The sequence below is a fragment of the Schistocerca gregaria genome, chromosome 4 (genome assembly GCF_023897955.1).
Source record: "Schistocerca gregaria isolate iqSchGreg1 chromosome 4, iqSchGreg1.2, whole genome shotgun sequence".
In the NCBI taxonomy this organism is placed as follows: domain Eukaryota; kingdom Metazoa; phylum Arthropoda; class Insecta; order Orthoptera; family Acrididae; genus Schistocerca; species Schistocerca gregaria.
In genome coordinates this window covers 330,290,747-330,304,656 of record NC_064923.1, presented here as the reverse complement: position 1 = coordinate 330,304,656, position 13,910 = coordinate 330,290,747, and the positions used below count along the sequence as shown (strand labels likewise).

The following is a 13,910-nucleotide window of genomic DNA, read 5'->3' as shown; positions in this document are numbered from 1 at the left end:
TTCCAGGAGTGTATTTTTCTGACAGTATCACATGGTTATATGAATGTTCTGTGCAGTGTACTCAAGAGGGAGTGGGAGGGGGCATACAGAACATGTGAAGCATTCTAACCACTGTCTTGTGCTTTCCCTGTTATTTATTAATACTGTGAAACTTTTTGGATTGATGCATATTCCTGACCAAGAGAAGTTTACTAGTATCAACATAGGCCTTAATTTGAGGAAGATATTTCAGAAAATGCACTTTTGGAGCACAGTGTTCTATGACAGTAAAACATGGACTGTGGGAAAACCAGAATAGAAGAAAATCAAAGCATTTGAGTTTTGGTGCTACAGAAGAATACTGAAAATTAAGTGATATGATGAGGTAAGGAATGAGGAGGGTCTTTGCAGAATCATTGAGGAAAGAAATGTATGGAAAACACTAACACGAAAAAGGGATAGCATGAAAGGACATCTCTTAAGACATGAGAGAATAAATTCCATGGTACCAGGGTGGAGGGTAAAAACTGTAAAGGAAGACAGAGATTGAAATACATCCAGCATAGGTTGGAAATGCTACTCTGAGATGAAAAGCCTGGCACAGGAGAGGAATTCATGGCTGGTTGCATCAAATCAATCAGAAGACTGATGACTCAAAAAAGGGGGGTGTGGGGTATATCGACCATACTCTACGACATCGCTTCCATGCATCTCTCCTCTGTGGTGACTAAATGCCTTGCATTCCTAACCCACATTGTTGTTTTGTACCACAACAATGCCCCAGCTAGTGTCAGTTGTGCAGCAGCTCTAAAGAGAACCAGTGATGGAAAAAAGTACACCACCATGGCTAAATATGAGCATGCATGGTTTGCTTGACAACAGTATTGAATGGAAAGAAATATGATTGACTAAGTAGATATACCTTAAGTAAAAAGTCGGAGTTAGTGAGGAACTAGTGGAGGGAAGATATCATAGGAGAGTATATAGATGGAACAAAAGGAATGTGTGTAAGATGCAAAAGGGTGGAGAGTATATGGTTTGCTGATGGCATAATAATCTTGGCAGAATCCAAGAAGGTAGTTAATAAAATTTTGGAATACCTAAATAATACATGTGGAGAAGCTGAAACGAAAATAAATAAGAGAAAGTCCAAAAGCATAATACTGAGTGGAAAAGAGAGAAGTTCCAAATCTGATAGATGGATGACTACTAGAGCAGGTTCCAAAATTCAGATACTTGGGAAATAAAATGTGTCATGATATAAGATCACGAATAGCATTAGCAAAGGAAGTGCTCAACAAAAAAGTGGAAATTACTATGCAGACCTGAGAATAAAAATCTGGTGAAAGGATTGGCTTTATATATGGCAGAGACATGGACTTTACAAAATGATGAGGAAAGAGTGCCAGAAGCACTGGAAATGTAAGTATGGGGGAAACCAGAGGGTGTGAGGTGCATAGAAGGACTAATAAATGAGGGGGTGTTGAGAAAAGTGGGGGAGAACAGAAACCTCTTATACACTGTAAGGAAAAGGAAGTAAAAAAAGACTCAGCCCCATGTGATAAGACAGTGCTTACTCCAGTAAGAAATTCAGTAGATAGTAAAGGGAAAGAAAAGGTAGGAAGAAGAGAATATCAATTAATGGACAGTGCTAAGAACAAAAGTGATAATTAAGGAGCATTGAAGAGAAACATACAAAACAACCAGAGGTGACAAAGTTCCAAGCCTAGATCTGGCACAAGGCAGAATGACTTCTGATTATGATGATGATGATGAACATGATACAGCTTAACGTTAAAAATATCTTGATCTTCAACCTTGGTTCCCAATTCTGAATTGACAACAGACCAAACTACAGTCAATCTTATATCTGTGTTTGAAAATGAATATATTGTTTGTCTGATTTTTAATTCTCAACATAAAATTTCTAAATAGTGTTACATAACATTTATCACACATCATAAAATTAGTGTTTATGCTGAATTTTAGCCATACATTACTATTTTTATATGTTAAGAGAAAATTTCATCTTATTAGTCATTAGATTTCATACAAAACATTTGTGTTACCCATATTGGAATATTGCTCAAATACTTGGGCTTCTTATAAGCTTGGATTATTGCAGGAAATTAAGTATATACATAGAAGTGCTGTGCAAATGCTTACAGGCTTGTTTGTCTTGTGGATGGGCTCACCCAGAAATAATCTTCCTTTCCACATCTATCTTTGAATGAAATGAGGAAAAGTTGTTGATTTGTGACTAAAATTTATGATTAAATGTTGTTCACATTGTGCCAACACTGAAATTGTTAGAGATGGAATACAAATTCAGTTGTATAAGAATGTGGCACAAAATAAGTTGTGACACAACAGAATTTCAACTGACAGATTCCTGCACTTGTACTAGAAAATTCCAAGAAGTGCTATTGAGAACTAACTCTTAACATACATATTACAGCCTCTCCATTTTCCCTTTCGAACACCATTATGATAAAATTAGATGTAACAACTAACGCACAAGTAACCTTTCTTCCTACAGGTTTATTTGAATGGAAAAAAGGACAACTTATTAGTGGGTGACTAAAGATTATGATTTAATATTGTGCTAATACTGAAGCCATTAGAAACAGAACACAAATGTAGTTGGATAAGGGTGTGGAATAAAATAAGCTATGACTTGGTTTGAGGGAACTCTAGTATATTGTATAATGAAAGCACCTCTGCCATACAATTTGCAGTGCTGTGTGAAGTATATATGTATGTAGAGGGCATGGAATAAAACTGTTTGGTGTGAATAATTTTCATCTACTTTACAGTTATTTTATATGATTTTGTACTGTAAACTTAGAATATTTGGTCAAAAAGCATGTACTATTACCAAAGTCACTGTTCTTACTTGATTGTTTGTTGATATTTTTTTTAAATCTGTTGTTTAAGTATAAAAACCTGAGAGCTCCTGTACCATTTCTGCATTATGAATTTATCATTATATTTATTTTCACCTGCTGTGACAAATAGTGAATTCTTTTTTCTAGATAAGAAGTTTAACAAATCACATTCTTTGTATCATGTTCCATTAATTATAAACACTCAGGTCTTTGCAACTTCACCAAGAATACCCATGTTATACATTTTGGCATCTAGCCACAGTTACTTATATTTGAAGAATATTCTATATCGTTCTCACAACTATGATGAATTTCCTTTATAGTCATTAATTTATATTTTATTTAATATCTTTCAGGTTCCACCTTCCACACTGGAGGCATTTCTCACACGAATAGAGGAAGGTTATTGTCGTTACCGGAATCCATATCATAACAACTTACATGCAGCTGATGTGGCACAGACCGTCCACTATATGTTGTGCCAAACAGGGCTCATGGTAAGTTTTTATCAGTTCTTTTATGCAAATCACATTTTAGTTTTTGAAGGGATGTATCAACCAATATATTCAAATGTAGTGACTTTTCATTAAACAGTATTTCTTCCTTATTTATTAAAGTCTTTAAAAAGTTGTACATGCTATTTTTCTGTTTTAAATGTTGTTCCTAATTACATTACTTTCCATATGCTTAACAGAAAATTTGTCTTTTTCTTTATTATTATTTTTTATTGTTATGAGTTGAAGAGGACTCAGTTGTAATCTGTGCTTGTTATGAGTTAAAGTGGACTCAATTGTAATCATTGATAAATGAGTCATAACAATATGTAGATGTTAATTGTTCCATTTGCAGTATTACTCCAATACAAAATTATTGAGGATTTAAAATATGTGTTTCAGGTCTGTATGATTACAGTCACAAATAACTAAAAGACCAGATTACTAGTTTTTTGTTGTTTTAAAAATATGCTCTATAATTCCACCCCCTCCCTCTTGTAAATCTTGCCTACATCTTTCACTTGGGAGAAGATAAGGAACTAATCTGTTGTGCCAAAAAAGATGATTATGCCCTCTAACAGTGACCTACATGATGCTTTTTATCATTTTTTCATATACTTAACATTTGTTTTTAATGTAGGTCTATTCAAGTAACATTATTTTTTTTATTGGTTTTTGCTAGTAGGACATATTTTCAGCATTCGCAATCAGATTGCATTTTTTCGTAATAATTGGCCCATAACAAACAGAGTGTTAAATTGCTGTAGTCATTAACAAACAAAATACCAATATTACAAAGGAATATCTATAAAGTTACTTTCTGTTGACCGCTGAGATATCGTAATTGCATTTTGAGTCAACACAAGTTTGTTTTGCTCAATGATATTTTCCAGTTGCATTTTTTATCAACAAAATCTGTTCCATAACATTACACTGTATGTGTAGTTGAATATTTTCAGAGCAAAGCTCCACAGTGAATGATTCTTGGTTTTATCGACAATCCTCAAGACATTCATGATGTTTCAGAAAACACACTGACACATTGAAGATCGACACAGAAATCCAAGAAGATTTTACTACAGTGCTGAATAATGTTAATTTCCAATTGCAAATATGTAATTTAAATGTAAATTTTAAAGCTGTGAATCAGATTACTCATTTGACACTACAACTTTGACCTGAGAGACTCGGCGGCATTGCCTCAGGTGCTGAATGCTTCCGCCTACAAAGACCATTCCCAACTGTTTCTTTGTTCTGTAATTTGTGCAGACACTGGAAGAGCTGAAATTAGTTATCTATAATTTAGATTCATTTTTGATGTATTTGTATTGTACATAAAAAGAAAACATGTAAGCTACAGTTGTGATATATTCACAATTTCACTCATAACAAGACCATTTACTGCTGGAGTTGTTTGTGGCACATTTTGAAGCCCACGTATCCACAGTGAAACAAATGATATTTCTTACAGTAAGAATTTGTTTCTGAACATCATTTTTACACTTCTTGTACTTTTACCACTTATATGGTAAATACATCGACCCAGTGAGTCTTGTAGGGCATTCTTGATGTTTGCCACCCTCTGCTTTCTTTTGCTTAATGTCAAAGGTTTCAGTAATTTCTCCAGTTAGATTGAATGAGTGTTTCATACTCCATTTTTCTCTCATATATTCAGAATATTAAAGATGGGTTAACATCGCCACATCTGAAAACTGGAAGAATAATTTTCTATGCTACTTAGAAAATTCCTTATACTTTCCACTGTTTTGATGAACATATCACTTTGGTTGAGTATTCCCATTGACTTGTTAGAATCAGTTACCATACATGGTTTTAATTTCAGGTCATTAGTATTGTGATGTTGTAGGCACTGCACTAGTGACTGTGAAGACCAAGAAAAAAGCATGTGTGGATCATAAATTTAAAAAAAATCTAATCCTTCCAAATTTGTCTCTGTTCCAAAAATAAACATTACTTCAGGAGCACTCTCCATCAAAATCTGGTAAAGTCAGGTGAACATACAAACAAATGCTATTAACGACAGGGAAATTGAAGAAAGGAAAAATGACATTCCAGTCATAAATATTAGAGAAACTAATCAGTCTGAAATGGCGGGATGAGAAGCATAAGCTTTGTATGCTGTCAATATTTTACAAAGCTGATATGTTCATTGGAGGTCAGCAGCTTTTTGTTCACTATGGTGATTCACAAGTAGCATTCTAATATAATGAACTTTGTATTTCACTACAGCTGAATAGCAAAAAAGCCAACATCTCTAAACTTCTGTACAAGTTGAATGTACTAAGAACATGTTGCCTATGAACTGGAGTATCAATCAACTACGTTCAGGACATATCCCCCCAAAATATCCCCCTAGTGTCAAGAGGTAACTGACAAAATTCAGTAACCATATCATGAAAATAATTATGTACCGAGAAGATGGAGGATCACTCACCTGAAACTTTTTGTCGAACACAGGAAGCGATTAGCACAGTAAAGCAGGAAAATTATTTACTGTACGAAGTCTGTAAACATTTAGTGACACTCTCGTATGATTACTGAAATCAAAAGCTTCAGTTGACAGTAACGTTGTAGTTTCATTCATATGGCTGGTATGACTCTATTTCAAACCATTCTCAAATGTATTAACTTGTGAATAAACTCATAACTGAGTCAAAGCCACTGTTTTGAGTAAAACTACTAAATAAATGGCAGGTTGAGGCTGATCTAAATAAATATGAAATCAACCACTGAAATTCAGTGAGTCTCTTGAGCAAGGCAGTATTAAGCTCCAGTGTCTTCATAGACCACTACATTGGATACAAAATGTAATCCACTTGTTTGCAAGGTATAGGAGTTCTTAACAATAATATGCGAAATACCACCCATATTTGCTGCACTTGGACCAGTTGTTTTAGTCCTCTACAAAAGAGATGTAAGCGGATTCTTGGGTAGTGCCATACATGGCCTTGTCATTTGGCAGGCCACAGAAATTAGATAATGGTATGGAGACAGTCCTACAATGTATTTTTTGCATCTGAGCAACATTGTCTGCTTGTAAAATGGTTCCTAGAAGGCTGGTCTGAGATGCTAAACCTGTGGCTATCATATAAGATGCCCATTGTACTGATGTTTCATTATCTTTTGTGTCACTACTAGGTATGACAGCATGTTGTGTGCAATGCCAAGCCAGTCAAGTGTGTTTGTATCAGTAGTAATACATGCTACCTTGGGTCCACATCATTAATGTTGATATGCAACAAAATTTTGGAACATATATTGATTTCAAGTATTATGAATTACCTCGAAGAAAATGTTCAACATGGATTTAAAAAACGTCATTCTTGTGAAACACCACTAGCTCTTTGCTCACACAAAATGTTGAGTGCTATTGACAAGGAATTTCAAACAGATTCCATATTTCTAGATTTCCAGAAGGCTTTTGACACTTTACCACACAAGCAGCTTGCAGTGAAATTGCTTGCTTATGGAATATCATCTCAGTTAAGTGACTAGATTCGTGATTTCGTGTCAGAGGTCACAGTTCATAGTAATTGATGGAAAGCCATCGAGTAAAACAGAAGTGATTTCTGGCATTTGCCAAGGTAGTGTTAGAGGCCCCTTGCTGTTTATCATCTGCATAAATGATTTAGGAGACAATCCGAGCAGCTGTCTTAGGTTGTTTACAGATGACACTATCGTTTATCACTAGTAAAGTCATCAGAAGATCAAAACAAATTACAAAATGATTTAGAAAAGGTATCTTTATGGGTTGAAAATTGGCAGTTGACTCTAAATAGTGAAAAGTGTGAGGTCATCCACATGAGTGCTAAAAGAAATCTGTTAAACTTTGGTTACACAATAAATAAGTCAAATCTAAAGACTGTAAATTCAACTAAATACCAAGGAATTACAATTACAAACAACTTCAATTGGAGTGAACACACAGAAACTGTTGTGGGGAGGGCTAACTAAAGACTGCGTTTTATTGGCAGGACACTTATGAAATGTAAGAGATCTACTGAAGAGACTGCCTATGCTATGCTTGTCCGTCCTCTTTTAGAATACAGTGTGGGATTCTTACCAGTTAGGATTGATGAAGTACATTGACAAAGTTCAAAGAAGGGGAGCAAGGTTTGTATTATAGGGAAGAGAGGGTCACTGAAATGATACAGAATTTGGGGTGCACATCATTAAAGCAAAGGCGTGTTACGTTGTGGCGGAATCTTCTCATGAATTTTCAATCACCAATTTTCTCCTCTGAATGTGAAAATATTTTTTTGATGTGACCTATACAGGGAGAAACAATCACCAGAATAAAATAAGGGAAATCAGAGCTCACACCGAAAGATATAGGTGTTCGTTTTTTTCTGCATGCTGTACGAGATTGGAATAATAAACAGTTTTTGTGAAGGTGCTTTGATGAACTATCTGCCAGGCATGTAAATATTATTTGCAGCATATCCATGTAGATGTAGGTGTAGAAAACACTGGATTGAGCTATTCATAGTAAGACTTCCCACACTGCATACAGGGATCATCATTGTCCAAATAAAACCTGTTTTCTTCAACATATCTGATTCCAGTTTGTCACCATGCACTGAACCCATTCACAGCAGCTCAACAGTGGAAGCCAGTAGTAGGTGGTTCTCAACAGTAGGAGACACCTTGAGACACCAACTTTCCTTTCATGAGATATCTGATGACAGTGTGATATTTAATTGTATTTTGACCTGTGCTTGGGTAATGGACAATGAAGTTCTTAGACCTACTGGATCTCATAAAAAAACTAGAATGTTCCTTCTTTAGATTATCTGGGAATTATATCTAGGCTTGGCCTCAAATTATTCATGTCTTATAGTTTACTGAGTCTTTCCTGAGATTTTCTATGTACACCTTTTACTTGCATTCTATAATTTTCATACACTTCAGACATGAATATGATATTTTATAGTTGATTCATCTCTACTATGCATGTACCTTCATAACTGAAGATTGTAGATTGTATCTGTAGTTATAAATGTAGAAGCAGAATTGATTCATCATTTAATATTCAGCAAATGAAAACTAAAGGATATATTGCTATTTGTCTTATAGAGGATACATTCAGTTGCGGACAGGCACAACAAAAAAAAACTGCTATACATTTGAGCTTTTGGCCAAAAGGCCTTCTTCAAAAGTAGAAAACACACACATATTTTCACAAGCACAACTAATACACACATGACCACTGTCTCTGGCCACTGAGATTGAAATACATACAGCAACTGCCAGCAATCAGTGGCTGGAGACAGTGGTCGTGTATGTGTGTGTGTGTGTGTGTGTGTGTGCGTGTGTGTGTGTGTGTGTGTGTGAGAGAGAGAGAGAGAGAGAGAGAGAGAGAGAGAGAGAGAGAGAGCATGTGTGTTTGGTGAAGAGCTTAAATGTGTAACAGTCTTTTGTTGCGCCTATCTGCAACTCAGTGTTCCCTCTACATGGTAAGTAGCAATCTGTCTCTTTCATAATATTGTCATTATTCCATCCTAGATAAACAGTAAGATATCCTATACATGTCTGAAAATTAGAGAATGCAAGTAAAGAGTATATATAAAAATGTATACTCTGTGTAGATATATGGCTTCAGAAACCCTGGCTATTGAATATTTGAAAGTATACTAAAACCCTTAGATTTGAGGCTGATACTGGCACTCCATGTATTACACAGTGTGGCCATCATTATGTTTCTGATTGTAAAAAACAATATCTTTGTAATGAACAAGATATAGATCTCTTTGCAGTCTCATGCTCATGTTTTAGGCACGGTGAACAAACAACTTACTTGTAATATAGGAGAAATTAAGACAATACAAAACATAATGTTAATAAGTTAGTCAAGTATTCATTCTTAAAGCTATCATCATCTACATTGCTGGAGTTCTGTCCCAGTTAATGGAAGCACCAACTCCAGGATCAGACTTACAGCTGTGGTGTACACAGAATATTTTATACTTCTGGTTATAACTCCATTCTATTTTCATCCTGCTCTCATGTTTGCTTGTATTACTTTTTTCTATCTCACTATTACTTCATGTACAACAGCTATATTTTTTCGCTAAAGTTAAGTATTTTTATATTTTTCAGTGCATATCTTCTGTTTCAGAACTGGCTAACAGATCTGGAGATATTTGCAACCCTTGTTGCAGCTTTAATTCATGACTATGAACATACAGGTACAACCAACAACTTCCATGTCATGTCAGGCACAGAGACAGCATTATTATATAATGATCGTGCTGTCCTAGAAAATCATCATATAAGTGCCTCTTTTAGGTATGAAACAATTATAAATTCATATTTATAATGCTTTTCAAAAAATATATTATATATAAATCATAAATGAGTAGAAGAATTGCTTTTCATTTTGTAGAAACTACTGAATTCACTCCATTGTGTATTTCTCTATTGGAATTTAATGTGGATAATGAAACTGGGTCATGAGGCTTATGACAAAAGGGGATGGTTCTATAGTGCGACACAATAATAAACTTTAATAATTTTGGTGAATGTAGCATATATTTTTCCCAGTAATCTGATAAATAAAACAGAGAAAACTGTTATGTCACACTTCAAAGCTAATTACACTTTTACATTACTAAATATACAGACCTGGAGACATAAATATTGATCTTGAGAGAAGTAGCACAAAATCAAGAGAAAGACCAAGAAAGGAATGACAAAGGAACTCACGGGTTCAAATGGCTCTGAGCACTATGGGACTTAATATCTGAGCTCACCAGTCACCTAGAACTTAGAACTACTTAAACCTAACTAACCTTAAGGACATCACACACATCCATGCCCGAGGCAGGATTCGAACCTGCGACCGTAGCGGTCGCGCGGTTCCAGACTGTAGCGCCTAGAACCGCTCAGCCACTCCAGCTGTCAGGTACTCAATGTAACAGAAAGATTATGAAGTTCTTTACCACTCTGAGTCTATCAACATTGACAATTGTGGAGGTAATTTGGCAGAATGCACTAACACAGCTAAATCTTGAGTGACTTTAAAAAAATCTGGGCCCATAGTTGCCTCTGACTACTGGTGTATATGTTATTTGTATTTCCTGATATACAGTTCTGAATTAATTGTTTTCCTTTATTACAATAATTATACATTGTTGGTTTCTAATTTTCTCTTAGAATTGCAAAGAAGAATAATTTTTTTCATAATCTGAGAAACAGTTATCAATTAACAAAAAAGTAATACTTTGTATTTGCCAGACAGGGAAATTTCTCCAGTTTAACATTCAGCTTTATAACTTTTACAGTTGTGTATTTATTGAAGAGAACTTACCCATTTTCTTTTCTGTTTTAAAGGGTGATGCGGGATGAGGAATGTAACATCCTCCAAAATCTGTCCCGTGAAGAGTTTCGGGAGTTCCGCACCCTTGTTATTGATATGGTTTTAGCAACAGACATGAGTTTCCATTTTCAGCAGCTGAAAAACATGAGGAATCTCCTGACACTCGCTGAGGCCAGGTAAGGTTCATTAATTTCAAATGTTATTTGTGTCAGTAAGTTGCAAATGGATTTTAAGAAATTATTTTTGTGTTTTATTTCTGATAGTTTTATTTTTATTCACAATGATTTGTAGTCTCTATCATGTTTATCTTACAGTAATGAAAGACTGATGTCTATACAGCAGACTTTATGCAATAGCCATCACTGATAGTTGCATTCACATGCAGGGACCATGTTATTTCCTGGTATACAGAGTTCCACAAATGTTTGCCCATGCTTTTCATGGTTTTTCTCAAAAATCATATGGTACTCATACATTCCTTGATACCTAACAGTATGTCACACCTATTTATTCTTGTATAGACTTGCATAGATTATCATAGGTTAAACCTTTTACCAAAGGACCTAAGTTTTAAATACTACTGCTAAATCTAGCATTCATATTTAAGACACTAATGACTATAAATTACAAGGACATCCACAATAGGCTTTCCACATACCTACTCTGATTACCCCCCTCCCCCAAACCATGGACCTTGCCGTTGGTGGGGAGGTTTGCGTGCTTCAGCGATACAGATAGCCGTACCGTAGGTGCAACCACAACGGAGGGGTATCTGTTGAGAGGCCAGACAAATGTGTGGTTCCTGAAGAGGGGCAGCAGCCTTTTCAGTAGTTGCAGAGGCAACAGTCTGGATGATTGACTGATCTGGCCTTGTAACGATAACCAAAACAACCTTGCTGTGCTGGTACTGTGAACGGCTGAAAGCAAGGGGAAACTACAGCCCTAATTTTTCCTGAGGGCATGCAGCTTTACTGTATGATTAAATGATGATGGCGTCCTCTTGGGTAAAATATTCCAGAGGTAAAATAGTCCCCCATTCGGATCTCCGGGCGGGGACTACTCAAGAGGACGTCGTTATCAGGAGAAAGAAAACTGGCGTTCTATGGATTGGAGAGTGGCATGTCAGATCCCTTAATTGGGCAGGTAGGTTAGAAAATTTAAAAAGGGAAATGGATAGGTTAAAGTCAGATATAGTGGGAATTAGAGAAGTTCGATGGCAGGAGGAACAAGACTTTTGGTCAGGTGAATACAGGGCTATAAATACAAAATCAAATAGGAGTAATGCAAGAGTAGGTTTAATAATGAGTAAAAAAATAGGAGTGCGGGTAAGCTACTATAAACAGCATAGTGAACGCATTATTGTGGCCAAGATAGACACAAAGCCCACACCTACTACAGTAGTACAAGTTTATATGCCAACCAGCTCTGCAGATGACGAAGAAATTGAAGAAATGTATGAGGAGATAAAAGAATTTATTCAGGTAGTGAAGGGTGACGAAAATTTAATAGTTATGGGTGACTGGAATTCGGTAGTAGGAAAAGGGAGAGAAGGAAACATACTAGGTGAATATGGACTGGGGCAAAGAAATGAAAGAGGAAGCCGCCTGGTAGAATTTTGCACAGAGCACAACTTAATCATAGGTAACACTTGGTTCAAGAATCATAAAAGAAGGCTGTATACATGGAAGAAGCCTGGAGATACTGACAGGTTTCAGATAGATTATATAATGATACGACAGAGATTTAGGAACCAGGTTTTAAATTGTAAGACATTTCCAGGGGCAGATGTGGACTCTGACCACAATCTATTGGTTATGACCTGTAGATTAAAACTGAAGAAACTGCAAAAAGATGGGAATTTAAGGAGATGGGACCTGGCTAAACTAAAAGAACCAGAGGTTGTATGGAGTTTCAAGGAGAGCGTAAGGGAGCAGTTGACAGGAATAGGGAAAGAAATACAGTAGAAGAAGAATGGGTAGCTTTGAGGGATGAAGTAATGAAGGCAGCAGAGGATCAAGTAAGTAAAAAGACAAGGACTAGTAGAAATCTTTGGGTAACAGAAGAAATACTGAATTTAATTGATGAAAGGAGAAAATATAAAAATTCAGTAAATGAAGCAGGCAACAAGGAACACAGACGTCTCAAAAATGAGGAAGTGCAAAATGGCTAAGCAGGGATGGCTAGAGGACAAATGTAAGGATGTAGAGGCTTATCTCACTAGGGGTAAGATAGATACTGCCTACAGGAAAATTAAAGAGACCTTTGGAGAAAAGAGGACCACTTGTATGAATATCAAGTGCTCAGATGGAAACCCAGTTCTAAGCAAAGAAGGGAAAGCAGAAAGGTGGAAGCAGTATATAGAGGGTCTATACAAGGGTGATGTACTTGAGGACAATATTGTGGAAATGGAAGAGGATGTAGATGAAGTTGAAATGGGAGATACAATACTGCGTGAAGAGTTTGACAGAGCACTGAAAGACCTGAGTCGAAATAAGGCCCCCGGAGTAGACAACATTCCATTGAAACTACTGACGGCCTTGGGAGAGCCACTCCTGACAAAACTCCACCATCTGGTGAGCAAGATGTATGAGACATGTGAAATACCCTCAGACTTCAAGAAGAATATAATAAGAAGGTGTTGACAGATGTGAAAATTACCGAACTATCAGTTTAATAAGTCACAGCAGCAAAATACTAATGTGAATTCTTTAGAGACGAATGGAAAAACTAGTAGAAGCCGACCTCAGGGATGATCAATTTGGATTCCGTAGAAATGTTGGAACACATGAGGCAATACTGACCCTACGACTTATCTTAGAAGCTAGATTAAGGAAGGGCAAACCTACGTTTCTAGCATTTGTAGACTTAGAGAAAGCTTTTGACAATGTTGACTGGAATACTCTTTTTCAAATTCTGAAGGTGGCAGGGGTAAAATACAGGGAGCGAAAGGCTATTTACAATTTGTACAGAAACCAGATGGCAGTTATAAGAGTCAAGGGACATGAAAGGGAAGCAGTGGTTGGGAAGAGACTGAGACAGGGCTGTAGTCTTTCCCCGATGTTATTCAATCTGTATATTGAGCAAGCAGTGAAGAAAATGAAAGAAAAATTTGGAGTAGGTATCAAAGTCCATGGAGAAGAAATAAAAACTTTGAGGTTGGCCGATGACATCGTAATTCTGTCAGAGACAGCAAAGGACTGGGAAGAGCAG

General features: G+C 36.2%; 1 protein-coding gene across 4 annotated transcripts in view; it reads left to right on the top strand.

Annotated features, from left to right (window-relative positions):
• Positions 1 to 13,910, top strand: part of LOC126268013 (dual specificity calcium/calmodulin-dependent 3',5'-cyclic nucleotide phosphodiesterase 1-like) — a 1,575,562-nt gene that overhangs the window by 1,508,973 nt on the left and 52,679 nt on the right. For all 4 annotated transcript variants that reach the window (XM_049973424.1, XM_049973426.1, XM_049973425.1 and 1 more), the window contains 3 exons: positions 3,224 to 3,364; positions 9,501 to 9,670; positions 10,715 to 10,876. In XM_049973424.1, the coding sequence (XP_049829381.1) occupies positions 3,224 to 3,364; positions 9,501 to 9,670; positions 10,715 to 10,876 (473 nt within the window). The remainder of the gene's footprint in view (positions 1 to 3,223; positions 3,365 to 9,500; positions 9,671 to 10,714; positions 10,877 to 13,910) is intronic.